Here is a 27,945-nt window from a genome sequence, read left to right on the forward strand (position 1 = left end):
TGTACGAGTAGCCTGTGTTTAATGTCATCATTTGGTAATTTCAAAACGCACCACCCGAAGAACTGTGCGCCATTGATGGGGCCGTGAAGGGTTCCAGGACCCCTTTGTACATCACGTATCTGATCTAACTAGAAATCACCCAAAGGGACAAAATCAACCAACCAAAAAATAAAAAAACCTTCTTAGTGACTGTGCTGAGAAACAATGAACACTTGTCCATTGAGACTCAATTTGTTCAATATTTTAAAAAAAAATACATAAACAAAATATCTTAACCAGAAAGGCAATCACATTTAACACAAAAAGCAAGATATAAAAGAAGAAAAAGGGCGAGAAATACTTTATACATGCAGCAGTTGAAGAGTAATAACATACTTTTACCTCGTCCTTATGGAAACTGACAGGAACATATTCGTTTTAGGGTCTTATTTTGCTGTGTCTACTTTCTCCCTCCTTCCGTCTCTATACAGAAAACTTCTCCATTCACAGTTTGAGTATTTACAACAGTGTTCATTAGTGTTCCCTGCTCCGGTCGAACAAGCTTAATATCACTTCAATCAAAAGCGAGGCCACATGCCCAATCATCTTAAAACTTATGGAAAACTCTGATTCAATACATTGTGCACATTTTATATAGATGACAGTATTCTTAAATAATAATAAAAAAAACAATAAAAAGTATTTTTCTTCCTTACACTATTCTTTTTTTTCTGAGAGGCAGAACAGATAATCAGAAAAAAAATGTTTTCAAGAATATCCCATGTGGTATAGAGTTTAAAAATGGCTTACTATATGTCTCAATGGATTCTCTTTACTATATACAAATAAAAGGTGTATCAGACATTATGAGGTCTTGCGTACCATCAGTCATTCTTTTCCTTTAGTTTGCAGTGTCCAGTAACTTAAAACTGACATTCCAACTATGTTGGTCAACACGTAAAGGCACTGATAAGTTTCATTTCATCAGTGCTGATTTACACGACTGCTGATTTTTTTTTTTTTTACTTAAGGACTAGTGGTTATAAATGGCAGAAAGTGAAAGAGGTTTGGCAAAGTTAATGCTCCATCTGGTCCCAAAAAAAAGTCAGGTTGTTGTTTCCATTCTTGTGATTGTTTGTGACCATGCAAATAAAGGCAGCGATGATATGCACGTAACAGAAACAGACAGGCCATTCACACACACTCCTCCGCCGACATCAGCAGAGGGTTGATGTACTCAAAGCCTTCGAACTCAGACTGGTCGATCTTCTTTACAGCATCACTGGGAGGGAGACAAAGAGACAATCAATCAGTCTTAACTGCTAGAGCACATTTAACTCACTACGGCTTTCAAATAGAGAGCAGGCTGTAAAATATTTTCCTGGAAAACAGCGGTGTGTGTGCAAATAAGGGAATCCTGTTCACAGAACTATAATGTGTCATCAGGCATCGTAAATTTGATATTACATCCTGATTTTGAAACCTGCATTTTTGTGGTAAAGATCTGAAGCAGATTAATGGCGCCTTAGGTCTGATTCAGAAAGCTTGAGTCGTGACACAGACAGATACACATGAACAGACACTCACTCATCGTCAGGCGTGAGCTGAATGGGTTCATTGGTGAACTGGGCATCAAAGTTGTCCAGCCCAAACTCGCCAGAGATGTTGGGCTTGAAGGGTGGGACCACTTGCTTCTGCTCCATCTGAAATACAGTTAACATGAGTCAAATAACAACTGTGACTGTGTCATAAAGCAGTCTCACACTTAGACACACATACACACACAAAGTGTCTTCAATGGTTTCTGGAGAGAAACCATTGAAAACACTTTGGTTTCAATGTTTTTTTTTCTTTTTTTTTTCTCTTTCTTAATCACTCTCAGCAAAGATTTAATATAATATTTAGGTAAACTGATCCTTCCCATGGCTTGTTCAGTACTGCTCTTACTTTTGCCTTAATGCTACAAACCTAACAGTGGGTTCTGCCACAAGGCCAAGATCTGCCCCCCCTGCAGGATGCCACAGGCACTGCAGCCTGTCTGAGAAGAAAGTGTAATCTGATCCCTTTAAACTGCCTGACCGCCACTTCTCTCGTCTGTGTGTGTGTTCACCCAGACCAAACACGGACAAGAGGTCAGCGTGTTCGTCTGAGTCTCGTCTGCTGGTTTCACATCATTTAAACCTGCCTCACACATGATACAGTTCACTGCCACAACCCTCAGACCAACAAAAATCAATGACTTGACACCTGATCACCTCTATTATATCACTGGCCCTGCACGTGATGGTTTTTGTCACGATACAAACATGAACCACCCAAAAATGTGATTGTATCAGTTTATCATTGTATCCCATCAGGTCATTATATTTCACATTAATATGTCTAGGTAATTAAATATTAATTTTTAATTTATTTTACAGTGCAGTTGTATTACAATAACGTTGTATCTTATGAATAATATGAATAATAATAATAAATGTAAAATTCTTATTATAATATTTAAAATTCTCGTATGGGGGAACATGCCCCCAGACCCTGCTAGAGATTCACCCCCATAGTCTCCCAAAATCCTGTGGTAAACACTGTATGTATACATGTCTGACAGAAGCAGGTATGCTCCACCTGGAGATCTGAACTCGCCATTTAGTCCATCTGGGATTACATGAAGAAACAGAAAATACTGACACAGACTAAATCCAGAAGAACTGTGGCAACGTCTCCAATATGCTTAAAGAGACCGACCTGCAAAGCTACCTGAAAGGGTGGTCACACCAAATATTGATTTGATTTAGTTAATTGATAAATAAAGTCTATTTTTGACGTTATTTTTTAAAGCATCCTCACTTTACAGCATTTTTACACGAGTGCCTAAAACTTCTCACAGTACTATAGCTTTGCAGCCAGGTTTCTTCAGGCGTCTTGGACAAATTTTGAGGTGAACTGTACTTTTAAAAGCTAACGTTTCTAAAATGCTATTTGAAGTGGTAAAAGCGCTTGCGTCAAATGACATGAATGAGTAATCAAATGGATAGTTTCTCAAGGTCATAAACAACACTAAATAGTTGTTCAGGCTCCAGTAAGTCCTCTGTTTAGTTTCACTACCGTCAGGCTACAGCAAATGACTCATGTTTCCGCTGCGGTCTCAAGTCAAAACTCATATAAAGGAAACAGATAGCAGTGACTCACTAGATCCCAGTCTACATTTCGGAAAAAAGGATGGCCCATTATGTCTGCAAAGCCTGTCTGAGGATGACATCCGAGACGTTCTTTTGGCTCCTACAAAAAGAGCGGAAAAAAAAATAAGAGAAAAATAGTGAACAGAGACAAAAAACAGATAAAGAAAGTAGAGAGATGTAGAGCGAAAGAAAAAGGTAACACGGAGGTGAGGAAATAAAGAGAAACAATAATTATGACAGCACTATAACAGGTCCATGTGACATAAAGACATTAACATTGATCTGTCTGGTCTGCTTTACCTTGTTAAGGAATCCCTTTAGCACGCTAGCGGCTTTAACCGATAATGATCTGGGAATTCTGATCTGCTTCTCTAAAATTACTGCGAATGAGGAGCAGAAGAAAACATGAGATATATGGAGAGACATATAAAACATTTTTTGAAACACTCATGCGTCTGTCATGTACCTTGGAAAAGATAATCTTCTGTGTTTTGGTCAGGGTTATCAGAGCTGCCAACTATGTCAAAGGGTGACCTCCCAGCCATCATCTCAAACATCAGGACGCCCAGTGCCCACCAGTCCACACTAAAACCTGAAAAGAAAAGGCACACAGAGTTGCACATACATCATCCTAAGGCTTTGCAATGGGCAGCTTAGGACTGACAAAAACTCAAATGGCAGAAAGTCATGAGGTAGACACTAATAGCATTAAATGGGTTAAGCAGTGTGTGTGCTAGCACACATAGTTGCCAACCGAAAGTCTTTGTGAAGAGGCTTGGTTGTGTGTGAATTGTGCTTACCGTAGTCTTCTCCTCTCAGAATCTCAGGTGCAATGTAATTGGGGGTTCCACAGAAAGTGCTGGTTGTGTCTCCTGGTCTCAGTCCCTCCTGCATACAAGATGAATATTGAAGCCAATGAAACATTCAGGCACACAATATGACTAATGATGACTTTTTGATGGCCAATGCCGAAATCTTAGTGAGGAGGGTGGCTGATGTAAAGCCCATAAATGTATACATCGCAATATTTAAAGATAAACAAAGTCTAAATGCAATTTATATTTATTTTGTCATAAAATGTACTGAAACAATTGGAAATAATCTGAGAAAAAAAAGAAAGAAAATGATTTAGTAAAATAAACAGATTTATACTTTAAATATCAACTTCTTAATTAGGTACTAATTTTACACACACAAAAATACATTTTCTAAACATATCCAGCAGTGCACTCAATAATTTGGCATGTTTGTGTGCACTGGGATCATTGATTTTACATACAGTACACAGAGAATATGACATGAAAATGACACAGTGGTAAAATCAATGTAGAATAGATTGCTTTGGATTTGGCATTACATGTATATGGCATTATACGTGTGTGTGTGTGTGTGTGTGTGTTAATAATATATAGTGTGTGACTAAAATCCCATAAGGAGATCTGACATTTAAATCAAATGTTTTTTATACATTTATGAAGAAATGCTTCTTTATGCTTCCTTATGTCCAGGGGTAGGGAAACTTTTTTTTCTTCCTTTTTTCTTCCAGAGCCATTCTTTCCTTTTTTCGTAAATGCTTTTTACCCAAAAGAGCCACAGCAAAAAATAATGTAATATTTTAAAGAAAATATTTGTATTTCAGTAATAGTAACTTTATTAGGTCCATAGACAACTAAAAACAAACAAATATGCAACAACAATAAATCAATTGCAAAACGGAATTATTTGTGCAGGGCTTTCACTGTGAGGTTGAGTTACCACCGGAGGAGCATAAATCCTCTTCAGAGTTCTGTGTGCGTGTGTGTGTGTGCATCCATGTTTCTTTATTAATAACTTCAAACAGTCCCACCCACTGAAAGATGCACGGATTTTCATACGGACATAAATACGACACATTTATAGGACATAAAAGGTCTCTGCTGCAAAAGCGTCTCTTGGCACAGGAGTGCACCAGTTTCAATAAAATAAGTTTCAGTCCAGTCACTTTTTTTTTTATATCCATTTAAAAATGGCTGTTGTAAAAATCTTTCTTTTTCACCATTACCACAAACAAGCTACGTAGCTGCTTGAATCAGAGTGCAGGAGCTCTAGGTTACCATAGAAACGCAAGTGGTTTGCCATTAAAAGGATCATGAATAGAGAAATCAAATTTTCCTTGATCTTTTGACATATCATTGTACTACAAAAAATATCATGCAAGTTTCAGGCCACAAAGCTTCCTTGTTAGTCCAAAAACAGTTTTAATGAAACGAAGCTGTCAAAACGTCTCGTTTCGGATTATGTCACATTTCTGTCATAGTGCGACGTAAAGGCCTGTTCACACCGGGACGAATTTCGCACACGATATTCGCCGACGTTTAACTTATTCGCCGACGATATTCGTGACTAAACAAAGGGCGTCGTTTTTTTGGTTTGACGCGCCGCGTCAAAAACTATCCGACCAATGAGATTGCCGCTTTTGCTCAAGGTGTCTGGAGCTTCTGAAGTTACAGAAAAACACAACTTGGGGGCGCTCAAACACAAAACGGTCTTGCCGAGCGTAACGCGAAGAAGATATACTAGATATACGTCTACACTGCCGGGAAGAAATAAGACGAGGAAGATGCAAGACAAGATGAATGTAGAGCTGTTGGTCACGTTGGTGTCGGAACATAAAGAACTATATGACAAACGTGCCAGCGACTACGCGGGGTATTTCTGTTTCACATTAAGCGCCATCTAATGTCAGGGAATGAATTTGCATGTTCATTCGGCTCATCGTCAGCGAAAATCGATTGGGTGTGAACAAAAAAAACGCGTTGAAAAACGCTGACGAATAATGCGCGCCGATATTCGTCCCTGTAGATTCTAAAAATCGTGCTTCCCCCATAATTGTTGAATCACGGAAGCTACACATGATATTTTGCCAAGAGATTTATTATTTGAACATGTGTCATGTGTCAGACAGAGAGAAACACAGGCAAATAAGAATAAGGCTACATGAGAGGAGGTCTTCATTCTAGATTTCTCTATTCCCCATTATCTATCTTCTCACCCCATCTTAAATGGTTTCTGGGTTTCTCCTTCCTCACCCCATAATCTCTATGTTTCCTCCTTCCTCTCACCCCCTCATCATGCCTTAATGCTTCTCTGAGTTGGTACAGTACGATTCAGCTTATATACATCACAGAGAGACTTACAACTTCCTTGTAAGGTAGAAAAACATATTGCTTATGTTTAAAGATGGAATGTCTACCTAATGCACATGGTCAATCCACTATCCACATTAAGAAACTATTCCTTCAGTGTATACATTAGTGGTGTATACATTAGTGTTATACAAATGGTACATTTGCATCAGTTGAAACATTCATTTTCTTGCAAAGAACATACGAACTGTACACATTTGAAGTATCATCATCATTGGAACATCTCCGCTAAGTGAACATTGCATACCTCTAAGCAAAATATAACTCTACCAGCTCTCTGCTCAACACACATGTACAAACATAGTCTGACTTCACAAAATACATTATGAAATTATAAAGAAAATTAATAAAGAAAAATAATACTAAAAAATAACATTAAACAGTCAATTTTTCAGTCTTCATTCCCTCCACTGGAACTACGACAGTCAGTTCCACACCTTCACTCCACCAGTGGCCAACCTAATGAAGCGATAGTGAGGAAAAGGAAAAGCAGACCAAAGAAAGATACGATAGAAAAATAAAATAAACAAAATAAAGATACAATGGAAACAAAAGGAAAACACAAAACGAAAAACACAAAGGAAAAACAAAACAAACAAATAACCCCAACCCATGTTATGTCCCCGTATACTATGTGTCTTTAACGTCTATGTGTAAGCATCTAAAATTGACCCCAATCATCTAAGAAAATAAAAAACTAATAAATCTTCTGCCGGTGCCTTGACTCGTTAAGTACTCCTCAAGTTCCCGGCCAAAACAACAACCAAAATAAACAATGATGTTAAAGGATCCTATCCCTTGGGTTGTAAATCAGTAAGCGAGTGTTCATTGTTTGTGAGGTTGTGTTTTGTAAGTAATGTAGCATGTGTAAAATCTCCTATTTTACTCCTTATGTCCTATTCTCGGTTTTATCCATTTGTTCATCAAAGGAACATTTCTAAAGTTATCTTTAATTTAAATAATGAATTTATTTATCCCCTGTTATCCAGACTTCTCTTGAGTTAGCAAAAACAATCTTCATCCTTAACAACACCATGTCTTATAATTGTCCAAATGCCATGTATAATGATCTGCAAAAGGGAAAACTATGGTAGACATAATAATTCACATATGATTCAGGATCTAAAACTTTAGACAATATTGTCCATACGGCAACTAACATTATATTCCTAAAATAAATGAACAATGTTTGTTTTAGTCTCCACAGAATTAAAGACAATCACCCTCATGGTCTCAGCTAGTTCTTGAAAACTCTTTCCCATCAGCTCTTTTGTAAATAATCTCCTTTCCTCAGGGTGTTCCCCCTGGCATAGTTATATCAAGTTATGACACTTGTCACATCCAAGGAATGCGGTTTCTGGTGATCAGGCATTGGAGAGCTCACATTTTTGGGCAGACTGCTGTAACCCTCACTGATGCTGTTGGCCTAACAAACATCTGCTCAACCATACCCATCTCACATAAACACCCCCCCTTCAGGGTAGGTGCCCAGTGGCGGTGACACCCTGCCTAGGAAGTCCTCCGTTGGCCATTAGAGAATCTTGCCGTCTTTGAGAAATCACCTCATGCTCACTGTAACCGCTCTTTCCCATTAGGAAATTTTAACAGGTATTTTCTGGAGCTCAGGAAAGTTCATTCAAGAGCCATCAGAGCCATTTGGAATGCCTAATAGTGTAAACATATGGAGACAAATTAATGACAGTATTTAATCACCAAAATCCATTAGACATCTTCAAACATCAACATATCAATGCTGAGTTTATACTCAGTGAATCTAGTTATTACAACCGTCCATTAAGTGTAATGTTCTGTTACATCAATAACCGGTACCATCCGTCCTGTACATGGTGAAGACAAAGAAGTTACTGGTCATGGGATAAACAAATAAAAATTCTCACCTCTATCATTCAAGGTAGATTATCATTTCTTAAAACATTTAACTCCCAATTAAATGTATCATTTATTTTAAAATCTCTGTGTCTATAATCTCCAACTGAGACACTGTGCTATACTTTGAATAGCTTGTTACTTATGCCACAGGCTCAAATATCAGAATCAAACTGACTTTGAATGAGAGAAAGACTCTGAGAGAAAGTCCAGAATGCCTCAGAGTAATTCTCATTTTCATAACTTTTATAATTTCATTCTTCTCACTTTTTACTCTGACTTAGTCAGAAATGACATGTTTTTCCAAATAAACATCTCTGTTAAATTATTTCCTTATATATTTTCCAACTCACATTCTTTTGGAGTTATTATCTATAATTTTTCATCAACTTCTACTTGTCAATGAACTATACAACTATTATCATAGATCTTTCCTCAAAGTAATTCCTTAACTTTAATCTTATGATCTTATTTTTTATCTCTTGTTCTTTTTAGACAAAAACTAACATTTTGTAAACAATTATTTACTTTTAAACCCACATTAACACCAGAAATTTCTGTTCAAAAGCTTAGCTTGTTTCTGTTCTTCTCTTCAAATACCCCGAAGATAATGTTTTGCTATACAATTACTTTCGGTCATTTTACCACTCCCTGTGTATACCAGAGAAGCAACAGGCTTTCTATTTATATCTCTGTGTGTCTGTGTGCAAAGGAGGGTATAGATTCCAAAGGAAGGGGCTGCTACTCCCTTCTCACTCAGTTATCTTTTTCCTTCCTTTTCAGTTTAACTCAAATCAGATTCTTTTTTCTTCTTTTTTATTTTTTTATCTCAGATTAATTTATTTTAATTTTCTTTTTCTTTAAGTTTAACTCAGATTAGTATCCTCAAATATTTGAACAGCTTTACGGTCAAAATAAGAATACCCGCGATCCTAGCTAGTTACAAAGGGCTCCTTTAATACTTGTATTACTTCAGCGTGTTACAATGTTTTAGATATTAATCTGCCATCGTTTTTACAGTATCGCCACACTTAACCGCTTCTGTCAATCAAGTATCGCTTGTCACACTTTCCTCGTCTCCTTCTGAGATCGAATCTTCAAGTGTGTTGGATATGTTTTAGGGATCTGCCATCGTTTTAAACAGTCCCGCCACAGTCCAACCACGTGAACAGTCGTAATCAAGCAACTTTTCTAGCTTAACCGTCTTATAGCTAATTCTCCCAAATGACTAAATGGCCTTTTTTCTAAAAAAGATCCATCTCCATCCCAGCATATCAAATATTGTTGGAGGATTACTTTTCAGAGAAACTTAAATAAGCCAAATTAAAATGAATTACTTAATTTAATTCCATTTTTTCTTAATTTTAATTGTTTTAATTTATGTCTGACACATATATTCTTTGGCAATACATCTGGTACTTTAATAACACAGTTCTTTAAAGCAGTCTCAGTCAATGTCTCAAATCATCAGGCAGACTTAAACTTTTTTAGAAAAGAAAAAGTCTTACCTGGAATGACCGAGACAAATGCCTGAAGATGCGATCCTGTTTGCTCGTGACGCCAACTGTAGATTCTAAAAATCGTGCTTCCCCCATAATTGTTAAATCACGGAAGCTACACCTGATATCTTGCCAAGAGATTTATTATTTGAACATGTTTCATGTGTCAGACAGAGAGAAACACAGGCATATAAGAATAAGGCTACATGAGAGGAGGTCTTCATTCTAGATTTCTCTATTCCCCATTATCTATCTTCTCACCCCATCTTAAATGGTTTCTGGGTTTCTCCTTCCTCACCCCATAATCTCTATGTTTCCTCCTTCCTCTCACCCCCTCATCATGCCTTAATGCTTCTCTGAGTTGGTACAGTACGATTCAGCTTATATACATCACAGAGAGACTTACAACTTCCTTGTAAGGTAGAAAAACATATTGCTTATGTTTAAAGATGGAATGTCTACCTAATGCACATGGTCAATCCACTATCCACATTAAGAAACTATTCCTTCAGTGTATACATTAGTGGTGTATACATTAGTGTTATACAAATGGTACATTTGCATCAGTTGAAACATTCATTTTCTTGCAAAGAACATACGAACTGTACACATTTGAAGTATCATCATCATTGGAACATCTCCGCTAAGTGAACATTGCATACCTCTAAGCAAAATATAACTCTACCAGCTCTCTGCTCAACACACATGTACAAACATAGTCTGACTTCACAAAATACATTATGAAATTATAAAGAAAATTAATAAAGAAAAATAATACTAAAAAATAACATTAAACAGTCAATTTTTCAGTCTTCAGTCCCGGTGTGTACGGCCCTTAAGGCCGACTCTGCAGAAGAAAATCAACACCTAATTCTACATCATTGCCTCTTTAGCCACATTATTTTGTCAAAGAGCCAGGTGTGGCTCACGAGCCATAAGTTCCCGACCGCTGTGCTAGTGTGTTGTGTTTACTGGTTCCAGTTTAAAAAAAAAAAAAAAAAAAAAAAAAAAAAAAACACTCAACTCTATGATATTCTCAAAGAATATATTCATTCATTTTCATTTATTTCGGTTTGGTCATTTACAGATCATTCAATCAAATGATTGATATTTATTCAGATTTACTGTGATGAAGAGACCTTTAATTTGTCTTCCGTCACTGTTTTTACTGTGTTCTTGCTGTTCCTGTGCATTTTACAATATTTACATGGGGTTTGCTGTTTCTTGTTTTAGCTGAGTGGGCGTGGCCTTAAAGAAAGCACAAACTACATAGGAGCGCTCATTTTAGCTACTTATGGAAATTTTTGTGCAAATGTATGTTTGTTTTATCCGTCCTATTTATTGTATTTATTTATTAGTTTTAAATCTTGTTCTTAATCATCTTGTGTACCTATTTATAAATCATATGGTGAGGCAAGGGTTAATTTTAAGAAAATGGTATGTTCCAGTTATTAGGTGGGCAAAATGTGTGTGTATTTAAGGCACCCATCATTAGTGGAAGGGAGGATTGAAGGATGGATCATGGTTTTAGAGATTTGGACTAGGATATGGAAGCACCGTCCGAGCGCACCGAAACTCTGCCCTCCAGATCGTTTTTATTTCTCTTAACCATATTTATTTGCACATCCGTTTTAATAAACACCTTTTTGGACTACAAAATCCCTCCCGTTTTTACATCATGGTGTGATTCTCATGGTGAGCGGGTCTCTACACTTACCTTACACATGCCATAATCAGTGAGTTTGATGTGTCCCTCTGACTCCAGCAGAACATTGTCCAGTTTCAGGTCCCTGTAAATAATGCCACGCTCATGGAGGTAGTTCAAGGCAAGACTGATCTCTGCTGAGTAAAACCTGCCAGTAGAAAGAACAAAAGAAACAGTTAGTGACCTACTTTGAGCTTCTGTTCCTGTGGTGTGTCTTTCAGACTAATTCAGTTCCAACCACGACAGGCTGTTCATTAATGCTGAACTGTGTTACACACTAGACAGCTCACATCCTCATACCTGGCATGCTCTTCCGGAAGTTTTCTCTGTCGCTGCATGTGGAACATGAGATCCCCTCCATTCACATACTCAATTACAAAGAATAGCCTGTGAAAGGAAAGCATTAAATAATCATAAGCCTTCACCAGACAAACAAAACAGTTCACACTAAACTGAAGGGCTAAACAATAAGAATGGCCAGAGGACCAATATAAGGCCGGTTTGGGGCGGAAGTTGATTGAACTTTTACTTATTGTTTTCAGCTTTATTTCTTTAATTTTTCATTATTCAAAATTAAAGTATCCCTTTGGATAAAAGCCACTGCCAAATGAGTCAGTAAGATGCCAGGTTTGGGGTCTTGAAAGTAGTCTATTATGCTCACCAAGGCTGAATTTATTTGATAAAAATACAGCAAAAACTTATATTATGAAATTTAATTTAAAATTAACCTCCCAAAACATATATCCTACTGACCCCAAACCTTCACAAGACAGTGTATATGATGTCTTGTTTTTATTATAATAAATGTTATTATATAATATAATTATATAATATAAATTATTATATAATTCATTTTCTATTAATTGTTTACTAATCAGTGTTTATTATATAAATAAATTAAAAAAGCAATCTTTTTGTCAAAGAAAAAAAATTAAAATGGTTGAGCCTATGAAAAATTGTGGTGGAAAAAAAAACCTTACTGTTGTGCCCTAAACTGTTAGTAATCTATTTATTGACTGGGAAAAGAAGTTACTGCCTAAAATGTAGAAAGAAAATAAATACAAATTCATATATGATATAATATATCATTTGTGGAGTCCTGATGATCTAAAAGTGCGAGTGCAGACAGACCTGCTCTCAGTCTGGAAGCAGGAGTGAAGTCCCACTAAGAAGGGATGGTTGGAAGCCTGCTCAAAAACATGCTTTTCTGTTTGAACCCAGTCAATATCCTGAAAAACACACACACACACACACACACACACACACACACAAAATCAATCTCCCATTGAAAAGCAGAGCATTCTTTCTGTCAGTAGGGGAAACATTTGGAAGGACATTCAGGACTGTATTGAGTAAAGGCTCCTCACAAGGCTAAAAACTGATAAAGATTTAAAAGACGGGGGCACCAGGTCTTCCCAAGGAGCTGCTACTGGATGTGAGGAGACTCACAATGGACAGATACAGAGTGAAAAGCTAGGACCTTTCATTGACAGCCTGGTAAAAATGCCTCTGACCGTGAGACACGCTTAAAGAAGCACTGCAGGGCCAGTAGAGCTCAGCTACTATTATTGACCATTAGCTGCTGCTTTCAATTCATCACACAAGGCTAAAGTGCATCTAATCAACGTTAAATGCCCACTTCATCAACATCTAGTCATCTGTATGCATGTACATCAACACATCCTGGAAAGATTAGAGCCAGATGAAGCTCTTTGCTTGTTTTATTCTGCAAAGTCAAGACTCAAATATACAAGACTTATTCTTATTATGAAACATTCATCTTTCAGTGATTTAGTGTCAGGAGAAACACTTCAAGTTGTGAAGTGTCAAGAGCGGTTTCAAACTAGAGCAGAGTTTGTTTGTTTGTTGGGAGTGACAGTAGTTTCATAAGAGTAGCCTAGGATGTGTGGTGTATTAGAACTTGGTATGGTTCACAACGATTGTGACTGCAATCTGATACAATGTATTGTTCCAAATATAAGACGACCCCCCCTTTTCAAGATGTATCTTTTGGAAAAAGGCTTTTTAAAGACCACATCTTGGGCCCTATTTTAACAATCTGAAACGCAAGTATAAAACGAATCTTTGTGGGCGGATCCCGGGCGCTGTTGCTATAATACCGGCGGGATAAATGACTCTTGCACCCGGCGCAAATCTAAAATGGTTTGGTCTGAAGTAGCTTCATAACGTGAAGGCGTAATGTGAAATAAACCAATCAGAGCGTCTTCTCACATTCCTTGTAAGAGCAGGCGCGCTTGTTACACGGCGGATTGCTATTATAACGGTGGATTTGCCAGGCGCACGCCAAGACCGACGTTCTCATCAGGGCCGTAAAAGACAGAGAAGTGACAATGTATGAGGATGGGAGAAACCCACCCAAATTAGCTTCGGTTAAACAGGCGTATAATAATTTGGGTAAATGTGTAAACTAGATTTATGCCTGTTTTTTTCACATCTTCATGGACACAACAATGATTTCCCTCGTGTGTTATTTTGTTTCCTTGTAATAATGTATGATTTGCAAAAATGAAAACTGCTGCGTCTGTTTAGATTAGGGAATCAAAGTGTATGCGCGTTGTTCACACGCTACATAATGGCCAAGCATGCGCCCTTTAAATAGCATATGACTAACGCGCAATGCGCCACTGTCTTTAGACTAGGTTTTTCCTGGTCAGTGGCGGAATTGTTTTCTTAAACTGCAAAATAGCACCAGGGACGTTTGACGTTACACCTCCTCTTTTCGCTGCACCGCCCCCCGAGCGCAAGTTCATTCCCTAATTTACCGACGTGCGTCTGTGGAGGGAAAAGTCCGCTGTGCGCGGGTGCAAAATAGGAATGATACATCCGTCGGTGTACAGAGTCAACTGCGCTGGGTGCAAGATAGGGCCCCTTATCTTTAAAAGACCTTATTTGAAAATAAATTTCATATTTAAAAAAAAATATTTAAATTTGTTTTTAAAGTAAATACTGGTTAAATGTACCAACATCAATCACATTCAGAAATAAACACTTAACTTAAAATAACCTGAAGATCTCATTTAGTAGATTTCACCAAGACTGATTTCTCACTTTTTTATGTACAGTGACAAATGCTGGCATGTCAAAAAAACACAGTTGTTTGATCTGCATTACCCATCTCATCCAGGGGGATATGAATGTTTTTTTCCTTAGCCCCATCACATAGCGCTGAAAAGACAGCAGTTTCTCCCTGAAGTTGAAGGGCAAGCGCTAATCCATTACACAGCATCAAAGTGCCGGCTTTTAGGATATTGACAGGAAAGTGCATCAGTACGTAGCCAAAATAAGAAATGACCGCCTCGATTGTGGGTAAGTTCAGCTTTTTGGCGATATCCAGTGCCACACTACGTACTGACACACTTGCTTGTCGGTTTCTTCGAAGTGGCCACTTTTACTTTTCCACTTTTAAGTGGAGTCTTTTTGGGCTCGTCTTCTTCTAACATTACACTCTGACACACTGTCATTTTTGGCTGCTTAATGTTTGATGACTCCGCTGCGTTTATCACTCCTGGGCGGCCGTGGATCACTCGTTTTACTCGTATTTGGCGGTCCCTATAGTTGCGGGTGAATTATTGACATGTAAATGTTTAGACCCCGAATATAAGACGACCCAATTGTTTCAGATGTATTTCCAAGAAAAAAACATTGTCTTATATTCGGAACAATACGGTAATTCATATAATGACATATGAGTGGCATCTTTGCATGTTCCCAGTGTATGAAATGTGAAATGTCACCTCATCATCATTCACGAGCTCCTTCTTCACCACCTTCATGGCGTAGATGCGCTCTGTCTTTTTGAGACGCACCAGCAGCACCTTGGCGTAGCTGCCCCTGCCAATCACTCGGAGCAGGTCAAAGTCTATAAGCCCCAAACTGGACACAGCCTTCCCGGACTCCCGACTGCCCACAGCCTGAGGGATGGATGAGATGCATCTTAATAATACATAAATAAAAATCACCTTCTTCTTTCTGATTTACATTTCTTAATGCTCTTCTCTGTCCCTTCCCTTTGTTTATCGTATGATTTCCCACGACTGCGACAGAGCTACAGGAATGCGAGCCCTTAATCAGATGCTAATGACCCTGATAGAAGGTTACTTTATTAGCTCCACTAAAGGAAATCAATAGAGCCTGAATGGACCTGGTTGTGTACACCCCCATCTCCTTCTCTGAGTGACAACTCCAGCCTGATCATCGGTCTGAGAGTGAACAACTGAAAGCTCATCAAATCAAAAACACAGTTCATAATAGTCCCATTTACACCTTATGTACACATGTACTAACATTCAAGTGGAAAGTGTGATCATTTAACAAACACAAGTGATTGGCTAAAAACAAAAGACCCCCACCCCCCATTCAATGTGACTATACAACAATAATACAATCATTACAAATTTGGGAAGATGGTTGGCGTGTGTTGGGTTTTCAAATGCACGTTATAAGCGATCCAAACTCACAGCACTTGTAGAGGTGGACTTTGTGAGAAGTAGCATTTATTACTTGTAAATGGAACAAGAGATGGATGTTAACACCAGGAGTAACCAAAGCCAAACAGTGTCTTACCTCATGCTCCTCTCCCTCGTGATTGATGCTTTCCGTTGAGTTCTTTTTGTCTAGTACTGGAAAACAACAATGAGAAAAGGGGAAAGTCATCACTCATTAATATACTTATACAAATCTGATTCACAAGCCTCTAAACCAAATCAGGCACTTTGATAAATAAAGCACTTTGAAAAACAGAGGGATTGAAATTTATCTGACCAGCACTGTAACTAAACCAAGAGCCTGTTCACGTCATTAATTCCAACAAACAAGCTTAATCTTGTGAGAAGACTCACGCCTGTAAGCTGCTCAATGCATTAGTCTGTTTCAGTGCAAGCACACGTCTAATTACTAAGAGAAAACATCAGCTTAGCCCATCCAGTCATTTAAAACCCCTCAAGATGAAAATCAGTGGCATCAATGAGCCATTATAGATCTTAGTGAATCAATTTATTGACTTAGTGAATGCAATAACTCAGAAGAACATTGTTTAACACCTCTGGATTACAAGATACTTTTTAGTTAGTGATGTTGTCCAACAAAACACGGCAAGTTTATCTGCTTGACTCTGGATTTTTGTTTATGGATCTGTGGGCAGAATGTTTATACAGTTATTCATGACCTCTTGTTCCAGGTAGTTATGGAAATAAGGGACATTTTTCAGTTCAGTTTCCGAAAATTATACCTTGAATATTTATGTTCTTACCAGAAAATAAATAAATATATATATTTGAAAAGTCTGGGCAAGGCACAAGAGGTTGATTATTTTGTGACCTGAAGCAGATCAATTTAAACTCAGATGGAAAGCCTCAAAAGACAATTATTTTTAGAAAACTGATTGTGAGTTGAGTTTAATTGAAATCTTAAAAGTGCATTGTTGTCTGAAAATGGATTTTATCCTCTACCTCTATGTACTTGAATAGCAAAGAAAATGCAATAGACATGATGCATGTGTGTAGTGTATGACAAATATAGATGAGAGCCTACTGTACCTTGATCAGCGTGCTCTGATGGACTGGAACCAGGATCGATTCTTCCAATCATTGGGTCCTAGAAAAATGGTAAGAAGATTAAAGCTAGAGATAGATTGAGATTCATCGTGTTATTAGCAGTAATAACATGTCTAATATAGGTCTACACACAATCTGATGTGAATGACCTCCATTCACAAAGCTTCCCATCCCTTGCATGTCCCTTTATTAAATATTTTAGCTTTTTTTGGCTAATATGTTGGCTTATTTTAGCTACCCATAAGAACGTAGTACTCTCAGCTGCATTTTATATTAAAGGGGTCATGACATGAGAAACCAAATTTGCCTTGATCTTTTGGTATATAAGAGGTCTTTGTACCATTAAAACGTCCTGCAAGTTTCATAGCTTAAGACGTCCTCCCCATTATAAACGAATCATTTATTTAATCAAGCTCTAAATACAGCTCGTTCTGGATCCATGGTAAGAAGTGACGTCACGGTACGAAGTGACGTACCAGCGTTTGCATATAGACCGCCTCCAGCACAAGACAACTACGCTTTAAGCGCAAGGCAACTACGCTCATTTCGTATCGTTGTCGCGCCCGCGCGCCGCGCGCCTCACAAGTGTTCAGTCGACGGACAGCGAGTGGGTCTGTGTACAGGGAAATTACGATGCCGCAGATGTGCTGTTCCTGGCTGTGGACAAACAACATCTTTGAATACGCTGCGAAAGATCCAGTCGTCAGGGAAAAATGGATGCACTTTATTTTTTGCAGACGTCTCAGTCACGGCAGTGTTAGTTTAAGCGTGTGTTCTATAAATATGAAGGATGACTTTTTTGAGCTTTGCCAGAAAACTGTTGCTCAAAGATAAGTCCGTGCCGACTATTCTGGGCTCAACATCGACGACGCAAACTGTAAGTAATGTATTTAAAACTTTAAACTACTTTTTAAATACGCTGAAAGATCCAGTCGTCAGGGAAAAAATGGATGCACTTTATTTTTTGCAGACGTCCCAGTCACGGCAGTGTTAGTTTAAGCGTTTGTTCTATACATTTAAGGATGACTGTTTTGATGAAAAAATCCCAATATGATGCTTGGCTTTGCCAGAAAACTGTTGCTCAAAGATAAGTCCGTGCCGAATATTCTGGGCTCAACAACGACGACGCAAACTTACTTTTTACCATGGCTAATATAAACACATTTGTATAAGAGAATCTTGAAAATATGTCGCCTTTCTAGTAGGCCTACATGTGATAGAAAATTAAAAATGTTGCCTTTATCAATGCTGCATCTTCAAATATGGCCTGTGCATGCATTTTTGTCCGTGGTACACCCTATCATTTCATTGGAATTAGTTAAATAATGTTAAACTATTAGCTAATCCGTTTTCAAGTGTCTCGGGTTAATTTTTTTTTATTAATTCAAAATAGTTTCACTTTCCATGTGGACACGGGCTGATCCAGTCTTCGTTGTTGTGGTGATCGTTCATTTTTCTCTGATTCTGGCTCAAACATAATAAGGTTTTATCATTGCAAGAGCCATCGCTTCGCATGCATCACCCGCTATTAAACAGTTGCGCCGAATCCGCAAATGTTCTGGCTGGGGGCGTTAATAATTGATGCATAGGCACTGACGTTAGCCAATCATAACAGTGGGCGTTAACACTGAACTCTTAAAGGGGAAACACCCCCAAAACAGACTGTTTGAATCAGAGGATGAGAAACAGGGTGGGAAAAGGTCATAAATCACTACATTTTAAAAGTTTTTTGTAAAAAAAAACTATAGTAATACTATATTTGCACCTAAGGGAACATAATAATGAAATAAAAAAAAACATGTCATGACCCCTTTAAATCCATTTTAGATTTAAATGTATTCCACATAAAATATGAAAGGATGCAGATTACTAATGACTCACCTGTATTACCTGTCTACCACACTCCACTGTCACCAATTTATGGCATTTCTTATGAACCAGTAGTTTACAGTTTATGCACTTGTATCCCTGCCTGCCCAGGCCCCAGATACGATCTGTGCAGATGGCACAATGAGCACGCTGTAGAGAACAGAAGGAACAGGAACATTAAACCATACTGAACACAAAAAGTCACATGCGTAATATTGAGACAAATTGTGTTACGTAATAGGTGCCAGAAATAACAAAGAGCATTTTTGTACCCTATTAAAGCGCTTGGCCTGAAACGCATGTCCACTGGCATAGTAAAGTTTCCTCCAGCGTCGAGCTCCACGGCGGTAAATGGATTCTGAGTGCAACATTTGAGTCATTAATTAAATCTGCTATTAACCAGTTTATACTCAATCATTATAACCCACAATGCATGTTTTCCAGCACTATAAAGTGCAAAAAACCTAAATGACCCTATTATAAATATATATCACAAGATGCACATACTGTCTTCTCCAGGACAGGGCATGCCAGGCTTCTCAGGTATACATGGAAACACTGTGGAGAGAGAGATAGAGAGTGTGAAAAAAGCAGTGACAAACAGCTCCAGTGACCTCTCTGTGACCTCTCCTCATCTGACAGTGGATAAGGACTTTGGGGTCAAAAAACAGAGTTTGTCCAGGCCTTTGTGGAGAGTGGGTATTGACGGACAGTTGGTTGGGGCCTTTTTCTGAAAGCCCTTGGGGCCAGACGTCTCCTCCTCAGCATGACTAATTAACTCACCCAGCAGGCAGAACGATCTATCTCTGTCAATCACTCCCTGAGTCCTATCTTTCCTGTCCACTAATGATCCCATGACCTGTATGATGCCGTAGGGTGTGTTATAAATAAATAAATACATGTACCTAAGTCAGAAAATCAAAATGTGGAGCTTCGTCTGAGCTCATTAGCTCGGGGGCTTAAAAGGATATGGTTGTTATGACTAACTGTGTCTGATGTGACAAGTCTCAACAAGTTGAATGCAAATACCGCTGTGCAATGTGACACAATCACAGCTAATCAGACGATTTTAGACCAATGAGATTCGAGACTCGAGATTCGAGCGGTGAGCGAAAGAGGTATCTACATATACATATCTATGGTTTGGATAGTTTTGTCAAGTGTGTTGATAGCTTAATGAACCATCTAATTATAGTAGTTCTGTTGCTGGAGTTGAACTTTGGCAGAAATTGAAGCTTTGAAAAGCTAATTTTAAACATCCCAAAGCTTCGGCCATTTCAGAATTTGTATTGCTTTTGCATTGTTGTTATCTTTAAGTCTGTGCATGACCGTGGACTTTTTTGTGCATTTTTTTCTTTGTACACATTTTGCTTAGATATAATGTGGTTACTTGGGAATGTTGTTTTTGCAACAGATCCTGACTGCATTGACAAATATTTTATCTTGTAAAATGTGCGGCCAGTACCGCTGCTCCCTATACACAGATACACGTGATAGTGTAATGTTATAAAATGAAAATGTACGCATGCAAACAATTGTAAACGCGGAAGAAGAGGCGAAAATCGGGGGGCGCGCAGAGAGAGAGAGAGAGAGAGAGAGAGAGAGAGAGAGAGAGAGAGAGAGAGAGAGAGAGAGAGAGAGAGAGAGAGAGAGAGAGAGAGAGAGAGAGAGAGAGAGAGAGAGAGACAGACGAAAGAATGGATGTTTGTCAGTTTATTCAGTCCGTCCATTCGGTCTTAAGTGACAGCACGCACCTAATATTCCTACTGTTGTCTGTGTCATTAATATTAATAAAACAACAAAATACAGCTTTAACAAAGATGAAACTATATTTAATTTCTACAGTGAACAAAGAGTGTTATTTTACATTTAGGTTTAATTATTAATTTCTGTACCTGAATACTACTGTTAGACTTTGTTATTTAGTAGTCATCTCTGCTTGTAATGTGTGTATTTGTTCTTATTTTATTACTGACTGTTCACTTGTTTTAAATAATGTGTGAACTTTATCAGTTAGGCTAGTGGTTTTTGATCTAGTATCGAAGAACTTCAAATGAGTAATAAATGAAAAGCAAAGTCACAAAAAAGCCAAACCCCAGCATACCGTGAATAATGAGCTCTGAGTCTTTGTTGAGTTCATAGAGGCGTAGGGCCTCCTCCAGCTCCAGCTGAGAAGAAACGGTGCACGGATCCCCTGCAATGACAAGCACAGTGAACACTCATTGGAAAACTCTTTACCAAAGACATCAGAATAAGCAGCATGAGCATACCTGACACAGCAAAGAGGAACAGAGAGAGTGAGGGAAAATTAAAGCAGGAAACAAATGAGTCCCTGTTAGCATGCTATGATTATAACAATGTTTGCAGAGCATGAAGCAAAAATCTATTCGGTTTTCACCATGAACTAGTAACAGGGCCTGTGGCGTTGTCCGAAGTTGACGTCAATCCTGTTTGTCATCTAAAGAGCAGCCTGTGGCACAGACTGTCTCGGCTTGCGTAGACACACGGCCCTCGGTCAGACATCACAGCAGAGGCAATGAGTGACGCCGGGCATCAGTGCCAAGCCTTGTGCAGACAGAAGGGATTAACTCTTCACCATGACGGCCCTCTCAGATCAGCTATGCTAATGAGAAGTGCGACTCTGGGCTCAGCGTGGAATGCTGAAGATTTTGGTATTTAAATGAACGTTCTTCCATCTCCATTTCCCATCTCGCATGACTAATGCAGCAGTTAATCATCACACACAGTCAATCTTTCCAGCATAAAACCTGTTCCCTGCTGTGCGCTGCATTCAGATTCACTTTATCCTCATGTAAAATCCATCCATTTTATTTCTGCCAGTGGAGTCCAGGGTAATTTTGAGACTCTAATGCAATCTGCCAAAAGTGGGTTCACTTGTAATATATAAAGTGCTGGTGCAAATTATCTAGGAATTTCAGCAGAATGGCAGGAGGAGGCTTGTTGCTACGGTGACAGTTAGAGGAACAGAATGAGATTTACACCTGGTGTAATCGTCTGTATCAGCGGGATTTGATCACAAGCAGACATCAATAAACACAGGTTTAGTCCTAGCAATTTTGTGATTACTCAAACCACTAAAGCTGCATTAATTTGATTAAAAAAAAAAAAATTAACACATCCTGAAAAACATACAGAAAAAAGTGATATGGAGTATTATTATTAAATTTATTAACATTTTTTGAAATATTTTTCTATCTTAAAATATTTTAAAACCCTCTTCATCAATCCATTTCATGCTGAAGAGCTGGTCATTGTGCATGGAGTCTATGGTCTATGATTTATCAACATTGAGTGAATTTTTTCAAAGTTCGCAAAAACAAAACAAAAAAAAAGAAGCAAATTACGTGCGTTTCCATCAAACTGCTCGAACGGATGATGAAGGTATTGGTAACCTAGTAAGCAACAGTAAATAAAACACCATCAGCGGAAACAGCCGATTAGTCACATGGGTTTAATGTTCGCTACGTAGGAATTTATTCAGCAAATGATTTCCATCTCCGATTATTCGCATTAACTCTTTTTCGTACAGGTCAAAAACCACCTCAAGCGAACTTTCTTGCACCGAAATTTGCCATTTCCATCAAACGTTTCTGATGCGATACATCAAAATGTGCATTATAAAAACAGGGTGATGGAAACATAGCTAGTGAGTGTCTCTAAATGTGCAACATTAAGAAACAAATAACTATAAAAAAAAGCTTCTTCAACAAACCCAAAAACTTAAGAAAAAAAACGAATTTAACATTGAGTGAAATAAAGGTAATTGGCAAAAAACGAAAGAATAATTAATTACTATTTATTCATTTGAATTAAAATTGAATGTAAATACACTGATTGGTTTAGCAAGTCTTGTGTTTAGTCATGAAATCAAATAGCCTCAATGAAATTTGATCACAAGAGGTCACAGGGGAGGCATGTTAATACCTGGTGTAAATGGCAAAGGGTCAGAGAGACAAACACAAATGAAATGGCAAACCTTCTTCATCAATCCATTTCATGGTGAAGAGCTGGTCATTGTCCATGGAGCACATGTCCCGCACCTCACTGCACAGCCCCTCATAGGAGATGGAGGGCTCGAAATGTGTGATCATGATGTCCCTAAAACAGAAAAAGATCACATTCAGTAATGGTTTATTCATTAACAACAAAGGTTGTGGCCCTTTTTATACAATAGACCAGCACAATTTTGGATAAATTGAAAATCAAGTATTTTTGTTTAAAATAGAGATCACGATTCTCCCACAATTCTAAACCGTCAACTAAACAAAGTAACATGTAATTTACCACAGGGTCTGACAAAATATTAATTGCCGCAGTCTATTAATTCATATTTAATTAAAAAACTTATTTTATTTATTTATTTTTTAAAACATATTTTTGTTAATTTTTGAATTAATGATTAATTTACTCATTTAACAGCGTTTCTAAACAAATCTCTCAATAAATGAACGATGACAAATACATTCGCCACCTACTGGCATAAAGATGTAATTGATACAATCTTTATTTGAAGAGTCAAGTTACTCTGAAAGGTGATTTACTCTACTTTGATCGCTACCATAGACATCAGTGTTTATATCCGAACTATAAACTTTTACCCCAGTACTTCTGTGATCATTTTATTGTAACGCAGAAATAATGATAGTCAGCGGAAGCGCCAACTAGGGCTATGAGATATTGACCAAATATTGTGTCAATAACGATGATCAGGCGACATTTAGCAGAGTGTATAGGACTGCTGTTCACTGCTGATTCCTAAAGTTTTAGTTATTCTTCATATTTTGTGCAGTTAGTTCAGTAGTGACAAAAAGTTTAAAATATTACCTTTTATCTGCTTTTTTACCTTTATAAGGGACATTTTTTTCTTACCTAATAAAATGTAGTCTATGTAGACTTGGGCAGGATAATGACCCATACTACAGCGAGCAACAAGTGGGCGATCGAAACGCTTTTGCTTCACTTTTCAGGATGTGTGCGGCACACTTGCCTTGAATACTCAGCAACAACAAAACAGGAGAACCAATATGGCTGCTACTGTAAATACTGTTAAAAGTTCAAACCAACATGTTCAAACCAAAGTTGGACACTAAAGAAAAAGAGACTCTGGCAGAAGTAATAACTTCACGAATGCACCAGGATGTTTCTGAATGGTTAATTGATTAATTTATGTAATAGTAGTTGTAGTGTGTACTAGTTTTTTCAGCCATTTTGCAACAATTCAATTCATAAACACAAACTAAATACTGTAATTGTTCCCTTGTGCTATAAACAGACAATATGTGTAGAATATATACTGTATGAAGATAGAACAGGAATCATTTCGCTTAGTTACAAAGCAGTCTTATGCAAAATGGTTAACTAAACACACAGCCGTCTTTAGTGGCTCAGATGCTGGGAGTAAATGGACAACAACTGAACTTTTAGATTTTTTATCAGGTCGCATCCTTGTGCTACCACTAGCTGCTCTAAGGGGGAGATTAACATGGTGGACTGTGTGCTGCTCGCTTAGGGGAGAATCGACGCTAATAAGCAGTACCTAACTAAATGTGACGCCACACTAGGTTGTGGACATGAACCAAACAAAAAGGGAGTGGGAGGATTTTACCATTATAGGGTGGTTGTGTACACACTGCAGACACAAAATTATGCTCAAAAATCCCTTTAAAGCTGATCATAAATTTGGGAAGCCGTTCTGTATCCTTAAGTTTGGTAATTATAAAAATCTGATAGTTTAAATAAAAATACAGTGAGTTTGTGGGAAGCTGTATGTTGAATTACTAGCACATTCCCATAGTAGGAGGCACCCAGAAGCTTATTTCCCTTTGTTTTCTACTATGTTCACACTGTTTTGGTTAATTATTGACAGCAGGGGAGTCCTTCCTGTCTACGAGCCAGCGCGGTGACCCACACATGCCACAGAGACTAGTGGGAGTACACACACCACCTTATGATAAAGAAAATCACAAGGCTGATTTGATCTTATCTAGGACCATTATGATGAAGCTACTGTAAGAGAGTTAAAGGGCAGCTCAGTGCTTCCTGTGATGCATATCTCTGTACGTAAAGATGGATCATTGTGTATGAGCAGATGCACCCTCAGCATCATTGATAGGTGGTGAAGCCACATTACTTCATAGCGCATACATGGATCAGCTCACACTCCCTTTACAACAGCATACTGAACACACACTCATTCCTGCTATAAAATACGACTCACAAGAACCGAAACACAATTTGCCGAACCTGGAGGTGTAAACAAGCTAACATATACTAAAATGAAGAGGAAAATAAAAATACACAAGGAAATAAGACCAAACAGCAGGTGCATTGCCAAAAATGTAAAAAAAAGTGTCATAATTTACTGTCGTTCCAAACATGCATGACTATCTGTCTTCTGTGGAATAGAAAAAAATATTTTGAGAAATGTCTCTGTTTTGTGTGTGTGTGTGTGTGTGTGTGTGTGTGTGTGTGTGTGTGTGTGTGTGTGTGTGTGTGTGTGTGTGTGTGTGTGTGTGTGTGTGTGTGTGTGTGTGTGTGTGTGTGTGTTTTATTGGTCACGAAAAAAATGTTGGTTACCAACATTCTGCAAAATATCTTCTGTTTGTGCTATTTGCTTCAACTATAACTGTGAGCAAACCTTGTGACGAATTGAGATAAATTCAAATATTAATCTCGATTATATTGGTTGTAAACTAGATTTGGTCAAATAAACCATACGAGTTTGTTGATTTGCGCATACATGTATATATTTTTTTATATCTATTATAATTTTTTAACAAAATAATTATTAGTTTAACCATCATCGTGCAGCCCTACTGCAGAAGAAAGAAAGTCATTCAGGAATGACCCAAGGACGATCAAATAATTAAAAAATATTTTTTTTGGGTAAAGTATACAAAGTCAGATGACCATGACAAACTGGCCATGAGCTAAGCAGGACTCTTATACGATACCCAAATGCACAAAGTAACATATTTACTGTATTCAACATCCATCCATCAAAAAAAAAAATATATATTCAGATTAGAGTTGCAATATAGGTCAAATTTTCAAAAAGACTTGTTTATTACAGTCATACATGGATGACTGCCAGAAAGAGAGCAATAAGTGGATCAAAAGACATAAGATAGGGCAGAGAAAGAGGAGGAGGAGGATAAAGCCTGTGAATTTCATCTTCGCCATGCTTCAGGGGTTTTTAAACAGAACATAAAAGGTGCAGAGAGTAACACGTCCTTCACTCTATTCAAGACTGTGCTGCATTCAGGCAGAAACCTGCCATTAAGGCCTCCACACACCAAAAGAAACACCCTCTGATTGGGTCTATCATGGGAACAACACAATAGTAGTTTATATAGCCTAGAATAAGGGGATTGAAACTGGTTCAAAGATTGGCTGAAATGGCCTGTTGAATAACAATAGAAACCAGAGGGAACACACATGAAGGGACAAATGGTGGGTTTCAAAATCATCCACACCCAGGAATTATGAGCTACTATTTTTGTACAGTATAGGCCATCAACTAATGCTGTCTCCATCGAGCTTTTCGTACTGTGGGATGATTGGTTTCTTTGAATATTTTCACATACCTGAGGCCAGTTCATGAGGCCAGACTTATGTCGGTGGACCTGTCAGTTCCATACAACGATGATAATAATAACTATTATCAACAAATTCAGCAGGAATAGAAACCGATTGAATCATCATGACAGCTGCGCACACACAATAGCTCTCTTGGGGAATGTGAATAGGAATCAGTCTCCAACAGGTCTGGCAAAAGATTCTTGCTGTACCAGTTTTTCAAGTGCATGACAAGCGCATGCGTCATCATGAATGGAACACAGCTCTGACTGAAAATCATTCATACAATGAGCTTATTTATTCACATGAAAGTAAAATATTTCAATAGAAACCCAAGAATTGTTTCCCTAAACAGCAAGAGGAATAACTCATATTTACATGTTGTCTTACCTCTCATTTTACTAACAATTCACTGTTCTTGTTTAAGAAATTAGCTTAAACCGAATATTCAATGAAGAATGTGATGATCTACATTTTATGTTCATGACACATAATACACTCTTTGAAAATATAGTTTAATTTGAACTTTTAATTTTATCATAGTATCTTTGACTTTACCTTTACCTCCCTTATACCCTACCGTCATATAGAACCACCTAAATGTGACCGATCGCAAATGTTGTAAGACAGATAGACATATCCAACTCCATGACAGGGGCAGCTCTCAGATGAAAACAACACTTCATATGCCATCATTAGATTAACTGACAAACAGTACAAACACATATATTCACTTTTTGTATACTATTATGAGACCTAATATGAAAAGGAAAAAAAGCTGTAGATAAAGAAATTACTCCACAGCTGTTTTATTGGAGTCGAAACTTCTTTATTGGAACTTCATCGAGAGTTTTGTTTTGTTTTGGGCTTAGCTAATACTACCAGCTAAGTTAGCTGGCTAATCATTTATTGTGTATATACCGAAACTGCACTATTAGGAGGACAATATAAGAGCATACGTCTATCGAAACATCTAAAAAGACAGCACAGAGTCTCACTGTCTACTTACCCTCTGTAGTAGGCTTTTACCCGGACCTGGTGCGGGTTTTCTCCGGGGTGGGACATTGTGCTGTCCCGCAGCGTAGGCATTATGAGCTCTCCGTACTCCTGCTAGCGAGCTAACTTAGCTAACGAGGCTATAGCCCGCTGTCGTGACGAGAAAAAACAACCTGAGTTAGAAAACTGGACTTATTATTTGGACCAAAATAGTGTTGACCCCAGTGGTACAATCGGCCTGTCTGAAATATAACTAGTAAAGTTCTGACAAAAATTATTCTGACTCCTAGAACTTCTGTGTCTGACGGGAAAACACTCCCTTCTCTCGCGCAGGCCTCGAGACGGAATGATCCAAACAGCGGAATGTGGAGGGGAGATGATGGGGATTTCCAACAAACACATTACACATTATTAGCGACTGTTAGTATCAGAAATATTGTTTGTCTAGATCGTTTATAGAATGTGCAAATATTGAAC

The 27,945-nt window shown here is 38.0% G+C and overlaps 1 protein-coding gene across 1 annotated transcript; it reads right to left on the reverse strand.

Annotated features, from left to right (window-relative positions):
- Window positions 1–27,897, reverse strand: prkci (protein kinase C, iota). Its single transcript, XM_079614387.1, has 18 exons — window positions 27,482–27,897; window positions 22,871–22,992; window positions 20,978–21,067; window positions 19,381–19,431; window positions 19,146–19,231; window positions 18,886–19,023; window positions 16,987–17,044; window positions 16,016–16,071; window positions 15,187–15,363; window positions 12,563–12,660; window positions 11,732–11,818; window positions 11,444–11,579; window positions 3,956–4,043; window positions 3,622–3,747; window positions 3,456–3,535; window positions 3,166–3,255; window positions 1,567–1,682; window positions 1–1,261 (listed from the first exon to the last, which is right to left on the reverse strand). The coding sequence occupies exons 1-18, from the start codon at window positions 27,559–27,561 to the stop codon at window positions 1,174–1,176; spliced, it is 1,767 nt and encodes a 588-aa protein (XP_079470513.1). The 5' UTR covers window positions 27,562–27,897; the 3' UTR covers window positions 1–1,173.
- Between the last annotated feature and the right edge of the window lie 48 nt (window positions 27,898–27,945).

Source organism: Phoxinus phoxinus (assembly GCF_949152265.1).
Source record: "Phoxinus phoxinus genome assembly, chromosome: 5".
NCBI classification, from domain to species: Eukaryota; Metazoa; Chordata; class Actinopteri; order Cypriniformes; family Leuciscidae; genus Phoxinus; species Phoxinus phoxinus.

Coding starts and splice junctions, on each gene's coding strand:
- prkci (XM_079614387.1), bottom strand. CDS start 27,561: ATGCCTACGCTGCGGGACAGCACAATGTCCCACCCCGGAGAAAACCCG. Junction 12,661..15,186: donor AGCTCGTGAATGATGATGAG/GTGACATTTCAC, acceptor TGTGTTTTTCAG/GATATTGACTGGGTTCAAAC. Junction 3,536..3,621: donor AGAAGATTATCTTTTCCAAG/GTACATGACAGA, acceptor CCTCATTCGCAG/TAATTTTAGAGAAGCAGATC.